At 32.8% G+C, this 24,124-nt stretch overlaps 1 protein-coding gene across 7 annotated transcripts in view; it reads right to left on the bottom strand.

Annotated features, from left to right (window-relative positions):
* Nucleotides 1-24,124, bottom strand: part of LOC145946157 (venom dipeptidyl peptidase 4) — a 366,319-nt gene that overhangs the window by 176,636 nt on the left and 165,559 nt on the right. Inside the window, exon 2 of one of the 7 annotated variants that reach the window (XM_083055642.1) lies at nt 10,874-11,311. The exons of 5 other annotated variants lie outside the window; for them this stretch is intronic. In XM_083055642.1, coding sequence (XP_082911768.1) covers nt 10,874-10,933 — 60 coding nt within the window. In that variant the 5' untranslated portion in view covers nt 10,934-11,311. The remainder of the gene's footprint in view (nt 1-10,873; nt 11,312-24,124) is intronic. One more of the 7 variants, XM_083055643.1, reaches the window with a different exon arrangement.

Here is a 24,124-nt window from a genome sequence, read left to right as displayed (position 1 = left end):
CGAGTCAAAGTTAATGATATACTCGCGGTAAATTACTTCTTGTTAAACGAAAATTCTCTCTCCCCATCTCTCCTGTCTCTCTCTATTTCCATTCTAGACGGCATCGGTCGTTTCACCATGGATGGCAGGACACGCCGTGATTTGCGTTGTAGTAGCGATCGTAATAAATAACCGCTGCAAACAAGGTTCGTCCGATGTCTTGCCTGATAAATTATTCGCTTCCAACTTAACTTTTGCCGTGAGCTTAGTTTGCACAAAATCGACCATTAGTCAGTGTCCCACCGACGCTATTCTCGCGCATCGGGTAGGCGTAAAACGAGACAAACTAAAATCGACCATTTATTATGCGGCAGCTGGACTCTGAGCTTTACAGCGAATGGGAAGCTCGGCGGATTTTTTTTTCCTCTCGCGTTGTGCAAATGGCAGGATTGGGTTTCATTATAGCGCGAGCGAGAAGCCGCAGTTCTTATTACAATAATAACTGCGTTTGCGTATTTATTCGCGAGATTTTTTTTTCGCGATCCATCGCAATTAGACGCACCGAACGAAGTAATGAGAGAGATGATGAGAAGTGAAGAAGGTAATTATTTACTTTAAAGTCGATCCTAAAGTAAATAATTATCAAAAAGAAATGTATATAAATGATAACCTTTATATATACAAATCTTGTACTTCGTAACTTCGATATTTATGAAATGAAATTAGCTCTTGCTTTATACAGAATATTTTACGAACGTTTTGCATATAGATCGGAGTTAAAGTGTTGTTAGAATACATGTATACCGGTGTTAAACATATCGTAACCTCGGAATATACCGTATAATTAATGTAAACATGCCTTGTGTGGCGATATCACCTACATGTTTGATCTTATCTTGTACGGCACTAAAATAGCTCCGTTGAAATGTGAGATATCAGATTTGACTATTTATTTAAATATTTGAAAGATGTTTTTTGCAACAATATGGAATAATGTAATTTGAATTCATATTATTTATTTTATATTTATTTTATATTCGTCAGTTGTTCGTAGCTCACGCGATTCTTTGCACTATTTAAGACGCAACAAATAATAGATAATTGAATAAAAATAATGGATAATTAAGTTTATCATTTATGAAAGAATAATAATTATTTTTAGCTATGATGCAATTTTAATTACGTTTCGGTTACGGCAGGGAATCAAATTCTTGTTGAAGCAAACCAAATTTGAAATATTTGAAAAGAGAGATTTTATTATTTTTCTGTCTCAAATACATAATAAACTGAAATATTTTATTTAGTACAGTTAAAGAAAAATTATTTGTGCGTCTCTGTCTTTATTGTAGAGGAAAAGTCACTTTTTAGAGAGTTCTTTATAAGAATAAGAATCTCTCTGCCGCATTTATTACCGAATCGCGTATATCTGCATATTAGCAATGAGAAAAAAGAAATACATAATTTAAGAAAGACAACCTCTTGCTCGGCAAACATTGTTCCACAAGTAACGCGAAACAGTTTGTTACGTCCCTTTAACCAGAGTTTTAGCGATAGTATGCTCTTTAACACGAAGCCAACCCAGATTCATAGCGAGTCGAACTCGCTGTAGCATCCTGCAACTTTGGACCGAGCCCACTTTGAGCCATTATCCTCGGCGAACAATCTACAGGCGGATAAGTTTGCGGAGGGCTTTTGCGCGTCACGACCGGGTGCAAAGCCAAAGAGCAGAAACTTGAGCGTTCGAGTGAAACTTTCGACAATTAATGCTGGCGATCCCTCGCTAGCATAGCGGCATTTCAATAAGACTGGCTGAACATTTAATCTGCCAAGTACTCCGAACGATGTAACGCCGGCACTAACCGGAATTTCATAGATAATAAAAAAAAATAATTTGTAATTCCAAATTTTGCTTTAAATATAAAGTACAGGGTCTCTCTGGAAAAAGAGAATTACAAAAACCGAGGATTGCCAGGTTTTTTTTTTCTATCTTGAAAAATCCGGAAATTCTCGTGGAACTTTTATTAAATTTTATCTAAGATAATATTTTTTTTAAGAATATTTCTTTTTTAATTCAATTTTTTGATTAAAATCTAGCATCTCAATTTTCGACATGCATTTATATGAATTAAAAATATGCCCCTTCGTTTATTTATTTATTAGTGAAAACACACGTGAGAACGCATTATCAGGCGATCGACATAAAAATTAATTTTTGCGTTATAGTACATATGTATGCCCTATATATTTTGCACGAACGCTTACGTAGGTTAACGCTGAGATAGGCTACTTTTCCGGCACGGAAAAGATCAAAGACTGCTGACGGATACTCATTATCCGCGTACATATTCATATAACGTGGCTAGGAACGTATGTACATCGTAATTAATTATAATAGAGAGGAGCCGCTCGATGAAACGTTCAGCGTGGGTTCTATCCTTGTAAGGTTTAGGGGGAAAAAGGTGCTTATTTCGTGCAAATCGTTAAATTTTCATGTGTACAGAACTGCACACAATTATTGATGTTACATTATTATCTCAGTTAATGATACACAAGAGATTGTATACTAATATATATCTAATAATATAATTTTTTAAATATAATTTTTAATATAATTTTATTTTTTAATATAATTTTTTAACACAAACTTAATGTAATTTTTTTACTCGTTAATTTTTATTATTATCTCTAGAGTTCTCTTAGCCTTTCTTGGCATATTTTTCTACATTGAGAAATCTTTTTTCTCTCGAGTGAAATATATCGCGCCCGGATAGATGTCGACGTTGCTTATCGATAGCACGGCGCTGCGAAGTTTCTCAAGTGGAAATTTCAGCGTATCGCGAAATATTTTATACGTATGTGTGTAAGGAGGAAAGTCTTGTTTGCACGTGTCGAAAAAATAAGCGAGGAGAATATATCCTAAAGTATGTTATGTCGTACAAACATTCCTGATAAATTAGCGTAATTATTTGTTAATCGGAGCGTATTATTTTCCTCATCGTTTTGCCGCAATTGGAATGCCACTTAATTTCTCTCATCGTAACGGTATCTATTTTTATCACCATTCAATGCACACGACAATTTTTATTATCGTGTCCAATTTCTACGCATATTATTCAACAATTTCGCAAAAATTTATTTACTTTGTATATTATAAATTATGTAAGAAATATTATTTTATTTACTATTTATATATTATTTATTTATATATTAATTTATTTACTATTTATATATGTAAAGTGCCACGTAGTTATATTAATAAAAAAAATTCGCATAATTTAATTGAATAAATAATTATTTCCTTTATTTTTACTCGTTCGCGACAGTAATTATTCTACGGTTCTCCGCGGCTTTGTACAGATTACTCTCTTTATACGAAAGTCTGGCATGCTTCATCTCATCCCCCTCGCATTAAATCAGACTCGGATTTCTGGAGTTGAGCATCCGTGCAAGAGCCGGTGGACGTGCCGGCGAGTGATTTCGCCAACAATGATTCCCGCGTCTGAAGCCCTCGGATGCAGAAATATGCAGATTCTCTTCCGAGGGGGGTTAATTCCGTTTGTAGAAGCAAAACGGGGTCAGCTCTTCGTGAGGTTCGCGGGAGCTTTCGGGAAAGAGGGAGGGCGCGTGAGGATAGTTTTTGCATTACTTTCTCGACTCGACGACCGAAAATCGTCGCGTGATAATTACGAGGTTACATTTATACAAACTGTCAATGACGTCGCGCGGTCAGCTGCGAGAATTGGTTTCCATTTTCTACGAAATCTTCCGAACAATAAACAAAATTGTGTCGTTTTACTCTGATCACACGCTGCGTATTAAATATTTTTAAAGACACTCTATGAATAAAAACTGCGAATATATGTATATGTACAAAGTTTAATATCTTAAGAGCGATAATAAAAATAGCCAGCACAAAATATCCATTTAAAGTGCTATATATATATTCATTTCAGATACCTAATGTCAAATAAAATTAATAAAAATGCTGAAAAAAATAAAATTTAAAAAATAATAAAAATTATAATGAATTTATAAATAATTTAATAAATAAATTCTAAAAAAAATGTATTGGCATAAAAACTGTTCAATTATCAATCCTTAGTCTTTAACCAATTTTATTGCAATTTAATTTCTATCAACTTTTGTTGTAAAGATAGTTTCAAATTTATGCATACATAATTGAATGGAATTCCGTACATGTTTATTTATCGAGTAATATACATATATATAATTATACAGTTATATTTCTCTCTTTCTCTCCTCTCCCTTTCTCTCTCTATCTTTCTTTCTTTCGTATCATACCATATACATATGATGGCTACGCAGACGTGACTTGCGTTATATTTTATAGAGAATTCTGACAAAACGGGCACACATGTAACTAAAACCGCAATCATGCATAACTCTGTAAAACCGCGTCCAATTCAAAACGTTGTATTGAAAATATTTCTGCTTCCCGCTGACCGACAATAACTGAGCATTTTATATAGTAATATATACATATACCCATATCTGCAGTTTTAATGCAAAAATATCGTTTGTAAATACCAAACCATGTTTCAAAGAGAGGCACGTTTTAACTCGTAATCAACCGGTAGGACAGAAAAATGTCATAAAAAAAGAATAGGAACCAATTATAAATCGTCGTGAAAAAAGTAGAGTCTAAATTTGCAAAAATATCTGAATATCAGCTACAAAAGGCCGATTTTACGTCGGCAGAATTTTAATTGCCGAGATTAAAATAAAAAAAATTAGAAAAAATTTAGCTAGTGTTACAAATTTGAAAATAAACTCAATTTTAATTCGTAGATTAGAAATAAATGAAATATAATAGAAAATCATTACAAATAATTACGTGATAGTTGCCAAAAAGATGATTATATATTCCGAAAAAAAATTATTATCTCGGTTAATTGAAAAATTAATTGCGGACAATAATCCGATTTAAATCAGCTCTGCTGGTCCGCTTGCCGGTATCTTTGTAATGGTTTAGCCCGCAACGTTGCGCAATTAAAGTTTAATTACATTTGTTGTGACGTAACGACAGCAATTACGCAATGTAACAATAACTCGACGTCGCGATAAAGCATTACTATATCGATACGTTGCTACAGTAGATGTGCTAAAGTTAAGTAACAGATTAATTTCCACCCCGCTGTGACGCAATTGTTTACTCTGCCAATCGAAACTTATCGCATACGTTGATTATATATATATATATATATATATATATATATATGTATATATATACATATATATTTATATATGTATATCGTTTAATCAAGTGTATCGTATTTCAAGAGTGACTGCGAATAGATTGGACTTCATAGAAAGCGATAAGACTATAGAAAGTGAAAAGTTGATGAACCTGTTCGCGTTACCTGTGCGCCATATATTCATCATTGTTTAAAAAAATTAGATCCTTCCGAATTCACAACTCAAATATAAACTATGCATGCGTGTTTATACTTGAAAAATCGACTTGAAAATTCTCTCTTTGCTCTCAAAAGAAACGTATTCTCCTTCGTTTACTCAACAATCTCGAAACTGCAACTTTTTGTCGGATATCATATGCAAAGTTTAATAAATCTCTGATATGCAAAGTGTCAAAAATTGATGAAAACTGATTTAAACAGAGGAGATAATAAAAGTCAATTTCATTTTTAGCAAAAGTAGACAAACTTATCATTATTCAAAAGTTAGAATATTCACTAAAAATTCTGATAACCGAAACATAGATTAATATATTAGTATATACATGTGTATATACATATAATCTCTTCCCATCTATTTATTTCGTAATGAGCAATCTAATAGCAACTTTTAATTCAAACGTCAATTAAGGCATGTTAATAAATTAATCTGATGTGAATTAAAATTGAAATTAGTCTCTTTTTAATAAATATTGTACAAACGTAACTTTTCTATATATATATGTTAATTATTATAAAAATAAAGTCTTTAACTATTAAAATAAAAAATTAAAGAAAATTAATAAATAAAAAAAGTAATAAAGAACGTTTCAAAAACTCATTTACATTCCCTCGAGATATAATTAGCGAAGATTTTTTTTTTTAATTTTTAATATTATATTATATAATTTCACAAGCATCGAAACAAAACAATCCCGATGTGCGTTATATTTTGAATCATAACTCCTGTGCAATTGAATGCACATAGCTGATCCACATCAGTTACAACGGCGAACATCCCTCACGACACTTCCCTCCCTCCCTCCCCGCGTCTACATACATAAGCTATGCATGCGTGTTTATGCAAGTTGATTACCCGTCGCGCACAGCTGTCGGGAATTGTCCGATAGACAAAGGCACGAGGATTCGTCTCGTGGAAGATTTGTGTGAGTGATTTGCGCGGCATTATGGCATATCCTGTGAAGGATACTCTTCCGCTGGATCAATAAGTATCCCGAATCGAGATGCAGTAATTATGTGAATCGCAATATCATGCGAGCTATAATCGATGCATAATTTCCTAACGAATAAAACATTCCACACATATATAATATAAAAATAAAATCTTAACTCAAATAAAAAAATTAATAAAGAGAATTAATAAAACATAATTAATATATAATAAATTAATAAATAATAAATAATAAAAAAATATAATAATAAAATAATATATAATTAATCAATATAATATTAATAATATAATATTAATAAATAATAATTAATAATAATACCTAATAATTAATAAAAGAAAATTAATATAAATGAGAAAATTAATAAAGAATGTTTCGAAACTCATTTTCATTTTCGATATTAAATTTATTTTTGAAATAAAACTCTTGTATATCATCTACTTATCTACTTAGCAGAGAGAGAAACTTCTGTATGAAAAATGAATTCAATATACTATTAATCATCATCGATGCGAAAATCGAATTGACATTAGAATCCCCGTTATGGGTTATTATTATAAACTTGTTAATTTGCAGCAGCATTATCGATTTCTGTTACGCTCCGACGCATGTAAAATGCATAGTGCTTTATATTCCCGACAACGAGTACAAGATTCGCATCTCTAACAGCGAAGTAATTTAAACTCCGCTGTTGTTGACTTTGCGGAAGAAGTTTATATCTTAATCGTTAAGACATTAAAGTTCAGACAATCTGACATGACACAGATTTATGTTTTCAGTGTAAGTAGAACATATACCAAAGTATACGCCAAGTTCTAATTAACTGAATATTATATTACGCGACTTTGTATTATTAGATAACATATATGCATAGTGTTTAATTACTTTAATTACACATTTATACTTTATATATATTTCATGCTAAGAAATGCGCTCCTTAATTAAGTCTCCCCCTGTCTTTCCTTTGATGTAAAATAACGTGACGCGTTTTAAAAACAATTTTTTTATATAAAAATAATAGCAAATACGGTTCGAAAATTCTGCCAGCATTAAAGAAGTTAAGTGCCCCCCTTGAACTCTCGCATGTATTATTTATTCGAAGATAAAAATATAAACAAATACGGCGAAATACACACTGCGACTCGCGCCAATTATTGTGCCGTATTTCATCGCAAAAAGAGATTACTCGCCGAACGAAACGCTCGAGAGGTGTGAACGATAAAGTCTTTTAATTTACTGGAAACAAGAGAGCTCGGTGCTTTAAGAAAGACAAAGTGCGAGATAAATCTCGCGAGCAATGCGCTACGATTCGAGAACGGACGAGAAGATTCGCGGTAGGGAGGGAAGGGAAGAGGGTAAAGGAATCTTTTTTTTTTTTTTTCGCTTCCGAGACTATACCACAAAAAGCGCAATTTTATATCATCCGGTAGCTTTACAAGTCACCACGAGAGATAGGAAAACAAACCGGATATGTTCGAGAGCGTTGTCATCCGTTCGCTATCGAGCCCGATCATACTCATTCGGATCTTTTTTTCTGCTTCATCGACTTTGTGTTATATGCCGACTGGTTAGACAAATACGAGGCGAACGATGTATTTTATTTCTATATAAGGTGTATCAAAATGTGAAAGGATATATTATATTGTAAATTTAAAAAACATTCTATGTGTAATACTTAATTTAATAAAAATTATTAATAGAAAATTTTTATTCTTTATAATTAAAAGATTTGAAAAGCATTTTTCAACTACATAAAAGAATCCCAATAATCATTAAAATTTTATAAATATAAATAATTTTAATATTCCTCTCAATCAATTTTTTAGTGTAAATACGAGACTAGTAAATTAAAAAATAATTATCTTTGAATTTTGCGATTAATAGATGTAAAGACATATATAACAAAATCTTTTTCTTTATTTTATCTTGAATAAAAAGTGTTTAATCTTCGCAATTAAAAAATTCGAAAATATTTATCTGAAAAAATCAATAAGTATGAAATTTTACAAACACAAATTTTAATATTTTTCTTAATTTTTGAATATAAATTTATTACGAGACTTTACTTATATGTATAACGAAAGCAAAATTCTCAGAATAAAATTCTTCGAAAGCAAAGTCTACCTAAAATCTATTAAATTTATTTCATCATTTTGTTATCTACACCATCCCACATGTTATCTTTCGTAGAAAACTCAATTTTTAATAATCTTCATAATTCAAAACTACTTATTTCCGATATAATGTATTTTATTTCTCGATATTATTTTTGTAAGGAAAAATTATTTCAATTTTCGCAACTAATAAGGGAACACCCCGTATAATGCTTTAGTTGTGATACACTTGGATCCACCTTCCTCGTTGCTTTTCCTCAGAACTCCTCAACAACGCCCAGGTCGGTCTCGAGGAGTTGCCGCTCGAGGCGAACAACGTCGATGCAGAATTTGGGTAACGACACGATCTCGTCTCACGATGTAACCGCGTCTTCGAAGGTATAATATACGCCATCGGCGTAAAACATCGAGCCATTATACCATGACGCAGATGCGAATATCGAATTCCGGCTTTGCTTTCGATAAGAAATGCCGGTGAAGAAACCGCATTTACGAGATTTCGCATGATACATCGATATATTCTTGAGTGCAGTGCACTGAGCTTCGCAATAGTGTAAATGGATGATTGATGAATATCTCATTTTCAATTCGATCAAATTTTATTCGGTCATTCTTTTTCAAAACAAAATCTGACAGGGAAACCTCCATTACCACCAACCCGAAAATGCTGATCTTAATGAAACTTGCTACACGTATAAGGAAGATAAATAAATGAATTTACAAATTTTCAGTTGCAGCCTGAAAACGATTCTTCTAAGAGGTGAAACCATTCCTCATATATTGAACAGTTTTTTCAGCTTTTTGCTTTTCGCGATATATCTCGGAAAGCAGTCAAATTATCGAAAAATGTTTTATATAAAAATTTCATAGTAAAAATACGTCTATTTAATACCATATTAATAAAATTTTGAAAAAAATTCATTCTTCCTAAGATTTTTTTTCAAACACATTACTTTTTCCAAACTTTATTAATATAGTTAAATAAAAATTCTTTTACCATGAAACTTTTATATAAAACATTTTTTATATAATATTTCAATTTAATCACATCAATAAAATTCTGAAAAATTAAAATTTTTTTTAATTTTATAAAAAAATTATTTTTTCAAAATTTCATTAATATGTGATTAGATAGAAGTATTCTTACAATGAACATTAATAAAATACAACTATATATAAAAGTGTGATTTAAAAAAAAGGTATACAAAAAATATCGAACAAATTGATGGATTTTTCGAGTTCACTATTTTCTTACCCTCTCCCTTCCCTCGTCTTTCTCTCTCTTTCTCTCTTATCTTCGGCCATATATTACCTCGTGACGCATATCGCGACTTTCACGGTGCAAGAAATATCGGGGGTTTATATCTCGTAGCTACCATCGAAGCCCTATCCCATAGATCAAACAACGCGCGCTTGTCCCGGGTTAAATTCGATGGCGGATGATGTAAATATAATATATGCGACTCTCTCGCGATTACTTGGAAACAGTTTGCCACCATGGAAGTGCCTTCGGATACCAGCGGTAACAACCTTCTTACCTATTCGCCGAGTCGTAAAATGAACGACCACGTGAAATATGAACCTTGTCCGAAACTTCCCTTTCCCGCATTATAATCCTGCGACACGACTTATTAGAAACTACTTGATTTTAACCGGGAAGAAAAATATTGTCTAAAATTTTTAACAAAGCTCGTAAAACTTTTAACAGTTCGCTCGTTAAAATTATTATTAACCCTTTAACAGTGTACAGAAAAAAATGTTTCTGTGCCGTGTGTTGACAAACATTTTTTTCAATATTTATAAAAAATATTCCTTGGGGGTTTTTGGGGTCGCTGAATCCAAATTTCATGTCAAAATTATCGAATTAAAGATGGCGGATCCAACATGGATGCTGCAAAGTTTGAAAATATTCAAATCGAAAATTTTCAAAATTCATGACAGCCATATTGGATCTGCCATTTTCAATTTGATGATTATAATATTGAATTTGAATTCAGTGGCCCCAAAAACCCAGAATGTGACGTAAAAACCAATTTTATTTTCAATCGGACGTTTTTTTATATTTTTAATTTTGCAATTTTAACTTCAGATTTGGATTCAGCGACCCAAAAAATCCCTACACACCAAGTTTTATTGAAATCGCAATGTTTGAAATTGGTCTTTATCGAATTTTTTTATGATGACGCTTATAAGCGTCAGACACACTGGTGGTCACTAAAATTTTTGCGCATATAGGCGTCAGACACTGGTAAGGGGTTAATTACGATTCATTAATTATGCTTTATGCAAATGATTATGCAAGGAAGCAAGAAAATACAACGCTTGTGTCAAAATTATCACGCAAGTCAATATAAGGAAATAATATTAAATAATACTAAATAAAATATATAGTATTCACCGGTTGATGCGCTGATGTAATATCCTGGACGCCAAACGTCGTAGCCATATCGCCAAACATTCACTCACACGAATACGCATAGAAAAATTCGACACTCCCGATATATATATACATATTTGCGCACGAGATTCCGCTAAAAAGGAAATGTATCGATTTCGCCGAAACGACTCAATTTAAATAAATAGCAACTTCACTCGCGACGCGACATATTCTTTTCAACCGCGAACTCGCGTATCGATAGAAAATATTAAGTTAATTAGCATCGCGCATTTTAATTACGTCGAGAAATTCACTTGATACTTTAAATTTAAATGCACTAACGTTCGTCGCACAATTCAGCGATATTCATTCGCGCGCGAGATTTGACGAAAATAGCAGATTTATCTCGTCGAAATCACTTGGATCGAAGAGACGCGCGAGGACTGAGACGCAGCCGCCCTAACCAAGGCAAAAAGATAGTACTTACTCCTCTCCCCCACTTCTCTTCCTTGCGGCGACAACTTCACGCCGTCCGCGACGCGACATATTTCTCCATCGCGAACTCGTGTATATACCGACAAAAAAAGAACAGATGATCGTACACGTCGATTAACACGTCGATTAATACGAAAATCCACGAGATACTTTCCATGTACAATCGCTTCTCGTGTAATTCGCTACTCCCGACATCTTGTTCGTACACGAGATTTGAATGAAAATCACGCAACTGTTTCGCCAACAACCGACGAATACCGGCAAAAAACAGATGATTGTTATCGCGTACGTCGATTAATACGAAAGTCCACGAGATAGATTCAATGTACGATCAGTTCCCGTGCGATTCAGCACTCCCGACATCCCGTTCGTACGCGAAACTCGACGAAAATCACGGAGATATTTTGCCAAGGACCTTCCGATCGACGCGTCACGCGAGGACTGCGACGCGAGCGCGCTAACCTAAACAAAAAGATGGTACCTCCCCCCTCCCCCCTGCCACGCACGGTCCCGCGAACGAATTTCGTGAAAGTGAAAGTGACAATATTTCTCGTAATCCTATGTACGATCCTTTTTCGAGTTTCAATCGCCTTTCGTATTTATTTCTTACTGAAGGAAAGCTTCTTTCGCGCGTTTGAAAAATAATACGATAAATTCAATGCACGCGATAAGCAACTGCACCGACATTCACGTAACACGATATATTTTCGCGTCAATCGCGAAGGCGCTAATTATTATCGCACATCTCAATTAATTCGAAAATTCACTTACTTGTCGATTTAATTAGTCGCGAGATTCAGGAAAGAATACGAAATAATTTCGACGAGATCTTTCGAGATGTAACGTCTCACTGTGACACGTAACTAATTAATAAGAACAGGTGTACCAACCTTTTCATCATTTCTCCCCCGCAGCTCCGTAACTACGGTGAGCCAATATTTCGGCGCGAAATTACGAATAATTTTTCAGGCTCATAAATATTCTAATTTTCATATTAATTACCGATTAAGAATTTTTATAAATGCCTAGCGTCTACTATCAGTAATAAAATGTACTTAATTTTATATTTGTTATTTCTGTTTCATTGTTTAATATCACACGTCATTTACTAATGTTATTATTTTTCTGTAATTAATACAAGAGGGATTGCTATCCCGTAAATAAATAAATAAAAAAATATTAAAATCATATTTCTCTCGTAAACAACAATATACGATTAATTCGATTTACGCATTACGCGACATATTTATTGCGATCGCGAATGAAGAAAACATCGCTATTATATATATATATATATATATATATATATATATATTTATATATATAAAATATATATCGTGGACGATGCGATTACAAGATTTTTCTCTCTCGCGTTTCCACCGGAGGAAAAGTGGATAAGTTGATTTTCTCATTCTCCGTCCTGCCGGAATGCCGTGTACGAACAATGCAAAAAATAAAAACAAAGTAAACTTCATCATGCATCAGGGTGTGTGTTGATGATGCGGCTTTAATGGAAAAGCCATAGGTGAGAGAGACGTCGCTCTCCTTCCGTGACTCGCTTGAGAAATATGAAAACCGACGACGATGACGACGACGAGATCCGTCTTTCTTACAAGGATTTGCATATCATTTCATATATTTGTCATTTTTACCTTAGAGAGAGAGAGAGAAAGAGAGAGAGAGAGATTCTCCGGCCGACAATGTATGCAGTGTATCCATTATGCTTGCGCGAAATATCGAACGAGAGAGAGAGAAACTGTGATAAAATATATCGAGGAATGAAAGATCTTTGTGCCGCGGGGACGATAAATCGATGGTCGTCTGCGATTTCATATATGTATATGTATACCTATATATCTATACGCGATTGAAATTGCAATAAAGCCATTTGCCGTGAAAATTTCACGATTGTTTACGTACATAGACGTTGTCATATTCTCTGATAAATATTAATGGAAATGTCTCGTTGCGCGATAAAAGCAAATACATTTTGTAATCAAATGAATTCATTTGAATTATTCTCCATCGCATAATAAAAAAAATATCGATGGATTAATCGAGCTGAAAAATCATTGAAGAAATTTTTCCTTTTCGAAGAAAGAAACAAAATTCCAAGAAAGAATTATAAAACAATTGTAACAATAATCAAACGTCATCCACTTCTCGTAAACAGCCAAATTATTTTGTTCATTGATGGATAAAAACCTGAAATTCCCTCTCAAACGCGCGAAAATACCAAAAAGTGAATCCGAAGTGGCTAGACACGTGGTCGTCCCCTTCTCACCCCCCATCCCTCAACCCCCGGAAATCGCTGGCCGTGTGGCTGTTTCCGAGGAGGGCTGGAGAGAGTATTCGTGCCAGGTATTCGGCGGAGTTTACGGAAGCTCGGATACACGAGCGGGCAGTTAGTCATGCGCGGAATGAGCCAACTTCGCCCCCCCGTCACCCCTTTCTCACCCCCTCGCCAACTTTCGACCAACTTCCGCCATCCCGTAATTTTAAGCGGCGTGCGGTCTCAACGGCTCTCCGCCGTTTATCCGACCATCGACTCGCTGTCTCTCTCTCTTCCCCGGAAGATGGTTACGGGGAACTCCCAAAATATCGAAGTGTACTTTGTAGGGATGTAGGATAGTAAAGAGAATGCTTAAATGGGAAGAAATATTTTGATCGGATAATTGTAAATAATCGAGCGGGGAAAGGTGAAAATTTAATGTAAAAGAATCATGGAATCATGGATTAATTAAGAATTATGTGGAGAGAATATATTAAAAATCTATTCTCGTAAGTAATAAATTATTTATTTGAGGAAGAAGCACAAAATGAAGGTATTTTTTATATTTTGCAAATAATTAGCTTTTTATGTTATTACCGGCTTTTTTTATACATAGATTTTTCCAATAAAATGACGCGACAATGAGAACGTAAACAGGAAGAAATATATTTGGGTCGGAAAATTATAAATATAGTATAATCGAATGGAAAAGTGAAAATTTAATATCACAGATAATTATGAAGATTAAAAATCTACTCACGTAAATAATAAATTATTTATTTAGTGAAAAACCATGAAAATATTTTTCACATTTCACAAATAACTAGCTTTTTACGATATTGACTTTTTTTAAATAGATTTTTCTCACCAAATGACATAAATAAGAAGAAACATATTTTAATTGAAAAATTATAAATACAGCATAATCAAATTAAAAAATGACAATTCAATGTAAGAGAATTATGGAGATTAAAATTCGCTCTCTCTCTCTCTCTCTACTCTCCTAAATAAATAATAAATGAATAAATAATTTATTTGGAGAAGCACAATGCGAAGATATTTTTCATATTTTATATTTCGCAAATAACTAACTTTTATTGACATTTTTTTCCCCTAACTTTTTCCAACGAAATGACGTGATTCTGTCAATGTATCGAGTTTTAAATAATTGAAGAGAATCGACTGCGCGTTTTATATACGTATAGAAAGTTTTCGCTCTCTCGAACAGTTTACATAAGCTTCACACTGGCAGATGACAATGTTCCGTGCGAAGGACCGACGTTACAAATACAGTAAGTTCAAGACGAGACACGTCAGGAAGAAAGAACGCGTCGACTTGGTCGTAAGCGTCCTAACTTCTCGCCGTTGTAATATTCTTTTGGCCCGCGGCTCCAGTCCGCACTTTTTTTTTTTTTTCTTTGCCTCCCGGTATATTAGCATACCCTTTCGCAGTTGGGCTCATGATTTACTATGAACTGCATAATGTATATATATACATGTATACATTATGCATTACGTCATGGAATGTGAAGTAGCGTACGTCGACGATGTCTCGTCACATTTTACATTCCGAGGACGAAATAGTCATTCTTCGAACAACATGATTTCGAAAAAGCAATCTGCATCTTTCAGCAATATCTACTCTGATAAAAAGATGATATAAATATATAGAAGAAACTTTTTTTTGGTGTATCAAGTGCGAGAAGCTATTTTCTTTTTCACATACACTTTATATTATTGATAATGATAATATTGTTCATGTTGTTAAATAACATAGTTTGATCAATGTTATACTAAAAAGCATAAGAGAGAAATATAATATTTGATAATATTTATGTTAAATAATATTTAAATTAATTTAATAAGGTAATGAATTAATTTGACATAGAATAACAAATCTATATTTATAGTATTTATTTTCTTCTATTGAATATCGAACTCAATATTTGTACAGAAAAACATCATATTGATTAATTCAGAATATTCTTAAATGAAAAATTACATGAAAATCTGACAACAAAGCAAATATACAGAATGCTTAAAATTATTAATTACAACGAATGTGATACCATAAAATATATCCGAAAGTGTATGTTTGGAATTTTTTTGAAAAATTGTTCGCATTGAAGATTCAATAGCTTTTATAAACTTTCGCAATACATTCACATACAATATTCCTTTATTCGAAATCCAAGATAAAAAAAATATCGTTAATAAAATAGATTTAGTTCACCGCAGGGGTAATATCGAACGATTCGTTTTATGCAATAACCAAAATCAAAAACGGCAAATCGACGCTGTTCGATTGTGTCTCTTTTTTCAGACAAAATGTCAAATAAAAACAGAACGATAAATTTGAAGTTTCGATGGGCGATTGATAGTATTTTTTGCACCGTTGTGTGTGTAAATGAGAAAACTCGCGTATAAAAATTGTGCAAAATAATATTGCGCAAAGAACGTCTGTGGAGACAGACACACATTAACAATATGTATTAAATATGCATTAAACAGACTTTTTAGCAATATGCATTTCGAATATTTATCTTGCTTCATCGTTTGCGTTTGCGGAAATTTTAAAATTGTGCATTATAAATATATTAATTATGAAAATAAAGCAGAAGGATTACTTATGTTTCTTAATTTATACATTAATTTTATTAATTTTTACATTATATTATATTTAGCTAAAATAATAATTAAATATAATTTTATATTATATTTTTTATTATATTTTATTTGCATCCCCATACGGAGATATAAATAAAAATCTCTGCATTTCCCATTCATATATTTATATTTAAAATATTATTAAAAATATCTTGATTTTTCTTTAAAGAAAAAATCAATTTTGAATTAGCCAGAAAATCTCTAGATAATAAATAGCACTAAAACATCATGCACGATAGTTTTTGTGTGCCATATCTTTCATCATCCGCACGTTTTTATCTATTTGAAGTGCAGTTTTCCACAATCAAATCCCGCTAAAATTGAAACAATAAAAATCGGTATACCGCGTGAAAATTAGAAAACGCACGTTGCCGTTTTGTCCGCGTACGGACAATAAAACGTGCGTTTTTTTTTTTTTTTTTTTTTTTTGTTTGAAAATAGTTAAATCCACTTTACTGAACGAATCACTGATGAACGAATAGACCGCAACATACCCTCTGTCATTAAACGCACGAACAACTTATACTCGCCGATTGTGCGGTCCTCGAACATCGCACGTGTTGCGCTCGCGAATCGTGTCGACTATAAATAAAAGTGTATCCATATTGGACAATCCAATTTCTACGTTAACGATTTAAATGTTTGCGTGTCCCTCTTTGGAAAGTGCACCCGCACCTCCCTAGACGTGCCCTCCATACGCACGTGTATATACCTGCGTGCAATATGCGTGTTAACACGGAATATGCACCGATTGTATACCATGAAATTCTACTTAATGGTATTTTTTTGCAAAATTCATTTCTAGCATGATTGCGCATCTATAAAAACGATTGGGAATAATTCATACATTCAGAGATAATAGTGGCTGTCTACTCAAACCTTGACAAAAAAATTCTTTGATCTGCCGGATATTTTCGTTTAAATTCCATTTCGTTTAAAATAAAAAAATTTGTAGATACAATTTTTTTAAATAATCCTTTATTCGTACGACTGCAAAGAATGCAGTTTCTCTAGCATTTAATATTGATTTAATATTAATATTGAATTTAATATGACACTGAGAATATTAATTTATTAAGCATAAAATTAACTTGAACAAAGTGCAATATTATCTAAACGCTAAAGATATTTTATACAAAAATATAAAATAAAATATATATAATAAAAATAAAAAATATATAATAAAAATTAGTTTATAAAAAAAAATCACATGTGATTTTAATAAAAATTTAAATATTGTAAAGATATATGTTGAACATATATTTCTTAAGTGTCAAATGTGAAAAATTTTGTACGCTGGTGTCTGCTTGGTACCAAAAGATTCTGTAATCAATGTACTGTTAAAATGTATAATCGATGAATTTTTGGCTCGTCTTAAAATATTAGAAATCGATACATTTTTACCGCTGACCCTATGCGACGCATCCTTAATTTATGTATAGCAAATGAAAAAGTTTGTACGCTGTTGTCTGCTTGGTACCAAAAGATTCTGTAATCAATGTACGATTAAAATGTATAATCGATGAATTTTTGGCTCGTCCTAAAATATTAGAAATCGATACTTTCTTGACGCGGACCCTGTGCGACGCATCCTAATTTTACGTTTATCGTATTAAAAATTTGTACGCTGGTGTCTGCATGGTACCAAAAGATTCTGTAATCAATGTACTGTTAAAATGTATAATCGATGAATTTTTGGCTCGTCTTAAAATATTAGTAATCGATTCATATTTGACGCGGATCCAGTGCGACGCATCGTTATTTTATGTATATCGTATTAAAAAATTTGTACGCTGGTGTCTGTTTGGTACCAAATAATTCTATAATCAATGTAGTATTAAAATGTATAATCTTTGAATTTTTGGCTCGTCTTGAAATATTAGAAATCGATACTTTTTTACCGCTGACCCTATGCGACGCATCCTTAATTGATGTATAGCAAATGAAAAAATTTGTACGCTGTTGTCTGCTTGGTACCAAAAGATTCTGTAATCAATGTACTATTAAAATGTATAATCGATGAATTTTTGGCTCGTCTTAAAATATTAGAAATTCATACTTTTTTGACGCGGACCCTGTGCGACGCATCCTAATTTTACGTTTATCGTATTAAAAATTTGTACGCTGGTGTCTGCATGGTACCAAAAGATTCTGTAATCAATGTACTGTTAAAATGTATAATCGATGAATTTTTGGCTCGTCTTAAAATATTAGAAATCGATACTTTTTTACCGCTGACCCTATGCGACGCATCCTTAATTTATGTATAGCAAATGAAAAAGTTTGTACGCTGTTGTCTGCTTGGTACCAAAAGATTCTGTAATCAATGTACTGTTAAAATGTATAATCGATGAATTTTTGGCTCGTCTTAAAATATTAGAAATTCATACTTTTTTGACGCGGACCCTGTGCGACGCATCCTAATTTTATGTTTATCGTATTAAAAATTTGTAGGCTGGTGTCTGCATGGTACCAAAAGATTCTGTAATCAATGTACTGTTAAAATGTATAATCGATGAATTTTTGGCTCGTCTTAAAATATTAGAAATTCATACTTTTTTGACGCGGACCCTGTGCGACGCATCCTAATTTTACGTTTATCGTATTAAAAATTTGTACGCTGGTGTCTGCATGGTACCAAAAGATTCTGTAATCAATGTACTGTTAAAATGTATAATCGATGAATTTTTGGCTCGTCTTAAAATATTAGAAATCGATACTTTTTTACCGCTGACCCTATGCGACGCATCCTTAATTTATGTATAGCAAATGAAAAAGTTTGTACGCTGTTGTCTGCTTGGTACCAAAAGATTCTGTAATCAATGTACTGTTAAAATGTATAATCGATGAATTTTTGGCTCGTCTTAAAATATTAGAAATCCATACTTTTTTAACGCGGACCCTGTGCGACGCATACTTATTTTATGTTTATCGTATTAAAAAATTTGTACGCTGGTGTCTGCATGGTACCAAAAGATTCTGTAATCAATGTACTATTAAAATGTATAATCGATGAATTTTTGGCTCGTCTCAAAATATTAGAAATCGATACTTTTTTAACGCGGACCCTGTGCGACGCATACTTATTTTATGTTTATCGTATTAAAAAATTTGTACGCTGGTGTCTGCATGGTACCAAAAGATTCTGTAATCAATGTACTATTAAAATGTATTATCGATGAATTTTTGGCTCGTCTTAAAATATTAGAAATCGATACTTTTTTACCGCTGACCCTATGCGACGCATCCTTAATTTATGTATAGCAAATGAAAAAATTTGTACGCTGGTGTCTGTTTGGTACCAAATAATTCTGTAATCAAAGTACTATTAAAATGTATAATCGATGAATTTTTGGCTCGTCTTAAAATATTAGAAATCGTTACTTTTTTACCGCTGACCCTATGCGACGCATCCTTAATTTATGTATAGCAAATGAAAAAGTTTGTACGCTGTTGTCTGCTTGGTACCAAAAGATTCTGTAATCAATGTACGATTAAAATGTATAATCGATGAATTTTTGGCTCGTCCTAAAATATTAGAAATCGATACTTTCTTGACGCGGACCCTGTGCGACGCATCCTAATTTTACGTTTATCGTATTAAAAATTTGTACGCTGGTGTCTGCATGGTACCAAAAGATTCTGTAATCAATGTACTGTTAAAATGTATAATCGATGAATTTTTGGCTCGTCTTAAAATATTAGTAATCGATTCATATTTGACGCGGATCCTGTGCGACGCATCGTTATTTTATGTATATCGTATTGAAAAATTTGTACGCTGGTGTCTGTTTGGTACCAAATAATTCTATAATCAATGTAGTATTAAAATGTATAATCTTTGAATTTTTGGCTCGTCTTGAAATATTAGAAATCGATACTTTTTTACCGCTGACCCTATGCGACGCATCCTTAATTGATGTATAGCAAATGAAAAAATTTGTACGCTGTTGTCTGCTTGGTACCAAAAGATTCTGTAATCAATGTACTATTAAAATGTATAATCGATGAATTTTTGGCTCGTCTTAAAATATTAGAAATTCATACTTTTTTGACGCGGACCCTGTGCGACGCATCCTAATTTTACGTTTATCGTATTAAAAATTTGTACGCTGGTGTCTGCATGGTACCAAAAGATTCTGTAATCAATGTACTGTTAAAATGTATAATCGATGAATTTTTGGCTCGTCTTAAAATATTAGAAATCGATACTTTTTTACCGCTGACCCTATGCGACGCATCCTTAATTTATGTATAGCAAATGAAAAAGTTTGTACGCTGTTGTCTGCTTGGTACCAAAAGATTCTGTAATCAATGTACTGTTAAAATGTATAATCGATGAATTTTTGGCTCGTCTTAAAATATTAGAAATTCATACTTTTTTGACGCGGACCCTGTGCGACGCATCCTAATTTTATGTTTATCGTATTAAAAATTTGTAGGCTGGTGTCTGCATGGTACCAAAAGATTCTGTAATCAATGTACTGTTAAAATGTATAATCGATGAATTTTTGGCTCGTCTTAAAATATTAGAAATTCATACTTTTTTGACGCGGACCCTGTGCGACGCATCCTAATTTTACGTTTATCGTATTAAAAATTTGTACGCTGGTGTCTGCATGGTACCAAAAGATTCTGTAATCAATGTACTGTTAAAATGTATAATCGATGAATTTTTGGCTCGTCTTAAAATATTAGAAATCGATACTTTTTTACCGCTGACCCTATGCGACGCATCCTTAATTTATGTATAGCAAATGAAAAAGTTTGTACGCTGTTGTCTGCTTGGTACCAAAAGATTCTGTAATCAATGTACTGTTAAAATGTATAATCGATGAATTTTTGGCTCGTCTTAAAATATTAGAAATCCATACTTTTTTAACGCGGACCCTGTGCGACGCATACTTATTTTATGTTTATCGTATTAAAAAATTTGTACGCTGGTGTCTGCATGGTACCAAAAGATTCTGTAATCAATGTACTATTAAAATGTATAATCGATGAATTTTTGGCTCGTCTCAAAATATTAGAAATCGATACTTTTTTAACGCGGACCCTGTGCGACGCATACTTATTTTATGTTTATCGTATTAAAAAATTTGTACGCTGGTGTCTGCATGGTACCAAAAGATTCTGTAATCAATGTACTATTAAAATGTATTATCGATGAATTTTTGGCTCGTCTTAAAATATTAGAAATCGATACTTTTTTACCGCTGACCCTATGCGACGCATCCTTAATTTATGTATAGCAAATGAAAAAATTTGTACGCTGGTGTCTGTTTGGTACCAAATAATTCTGTAATCAAAGTACTATTAAAATGTATAATCGATGAATTTTTGGCTCGTCTTAAAATATTAGAAATCGTTACTTTTTTACCGCTGACCCTATGCGACGCATCCTTAATTTATGTATAGCAAATGAAAAAGTTTGTACGCTGTTGTCTGCTTGGTACCAAAAGATTCTGTAATCAATGTACGATTAAAATGTATAATCGATGAATTTTTGGCTCGTCCTAAAATATTAGAAATCGATACTTTCTTGACGCGGACCCTGTGCGACGCATCCTAATTTTACGTTTATCGTATTAAAAATTTGTACGCTGGTGTCTGCATGGTACCAAAAGATTCTGTAATCAATGTACTGTTAAAATGTATAATCGATGAATTTTTGGCTCGTCTTAAAATATTAGTAATCGATTCATATTTGACGCGGATCCTGTGCGACGCATCGTTATTTTATGTATATCGTATTGAAAAATTTGTACGCTGGTGTCTGTTTGGTACCAAATAATTCTATAATCAATGTAGTATTAAAATGTATAATCTTTGAATTTTTGGCTCGTCTTGAAATATTAGAAATCGATACTTTTTTACCGCTGACCCTATGCGACGCATCCTTAATTGATGTATAGCAAATGAAAAAATTTGTACGCTGTTGTCTGCTTGGTACCAAAAGATTCTGTAATCAATGTACTATTAAAATGTATAATCGATGAATTTTTGGCTCGTCTTAAAATATTAGAAATTCATACTTTTTTGACGCGGACCCTGTGCGACGCATCCTAATTTTACGTTTATCGTATTAAAAATTTGTACGCTGGTGTCTGCATGGTACCAAAAGATTCTGTAATCAATGTACTGTTAAAATGTATAATCGATGAATTTTTGGCTCGTCTTAAAATATTAGAAATCGATACTTTTTTACCGCTGACCCTATGCGACGCATCCTTAATTTATGTATAGCAAATGAAAAAGTTTGTACGCTGTTGTCTGCTTGGTACCAAAAGATTCTGTAATCAATGTACTGTTAAAATGTATAATCGATGAATTTTTGGCTCGTCTTAAAATATTAGAAATTCATACTTTTTTGACGCGGACCCTGTGCGACGCATCCTAATTTTATGTTTATCGTATTAAAAATTTGTAGGCTGGTGTCTGCATGGTACCAAAAGATTCTGTAATCAATGTACTGTTAAAATGTATAATCGATGAATTTTTGGCTCGTCTTAAAATATTAGAAATTCATACTTTTTTGACGCGGACCCTGTGCGACGCATCCTAATTTTACGTTTATCGTATTAAAAATTTGTACGCTGGTGTCTGCATGGTACCAAAAGATTCTGTAATCAATGTACTGTTAAAATGTATAATCGATGAATATTTGGCTCGTCTTAAATTATTAGAAATCGATACTTTTTTACCGCTGACCCTATGCGACGCATCCTTAATTTATGTATAGCAAATGAAAAAGTTTGTACGCTGTTGTCTGCTTGGTACCAAAAGATTCTGTAATCAATGTACTGTTAAAATGTATAATCGATGAATTTTTGGCTCGTCTTAAAATATTAGAAATCCATACTTTTTTAACGCGGACCCTGTGCGACGCATACTTATTTTATGTTTATCGTATTAAAAAATTTGTACGCTGGTGTCTGCATGGTACCAAAAGATTCTGTAATCAATGTACTATTAAAATGTATAATCGATGAATTTTTGGCTCGTCTCAAAATATTAGAAATCGATACTTTTTTAACGCGGACCCTGTGCGACGCATACTTATTTTAAGTTTATCGTATTAAAAAATTTGTACGCTGGTGTCTGCATGGTACCAAAAGATTCTGTAATCAATGTACTATTAAAATGTATTATCGATGAATTTTTGGCTCGTCTTAAAATATTAGAAATCGATACTTTTTTACCGCTGACCCTATGCGACGCATCCTTAATTTATGTATAGCAAATGAAAAAATTTGTACGCTGGTGTCTGTTTGGTACCAAATAATTCTGTAATCAAAGTACTATTAAAATGTATAATCGATGAATTTTTGGCTCGTCTTAAAATATTAGAAATCGTTACTTTTTTACCGCTGACCCTATGCGACGCATCCTTAATTTATGTATAGCAAATGAAAAAATTTGTACGCTGGTGTCTGTTTGGTACCAAATGATTCTGTAATCAAAGTACTATTAAAATGTATAATCGATGAATTTTTGGCTCGTCTTAAAATATTAGCAATCGTTACTTTTTTACCGCTGACCCTATGCGACGCAACATTATTTTATGTGTAGCAAATGAAAAAGTTTGTACGCTGTTGTCTGCTTGGTACCAAAAGATTCTGTAATCAATGTACTATTAAAATGTATAATCGATGAATTTTTGGCTCGTCTTAAAATATTAGAAATCGATACTTTTTTACCGCTGACTCTATGCGACGCAACCGTATTTTAGGTATATCAAGTTAAAAAATTTGTACGCTGGTGTCTGTTTGGTACCAAATGATTCTATAATCAATGTACTATTAAAATGTATAATCGATGAATTTTTGGCTCGTCTT

The sequence above is a fragment of the Prenolepis imparis genome, unplaced genomic scaffold (assembly GCF_030444845.1).
Source record: "Prenolepis imparis isolate NDT839.2.m4 unplaced genomic scaffold, iyPreImpa1.0 SCAF_15, whole genome shotgun sequence".
Taxonomy (NCBI): Eukaryota; Metazoa; Arthropoda; class Insecta; order Hymenoptera; family Formicidae; genus Prenolepis; species Prenolepis imparis.
This window is presented reverse-complemented; position numbering and strand designations above follow the sequence as displayed.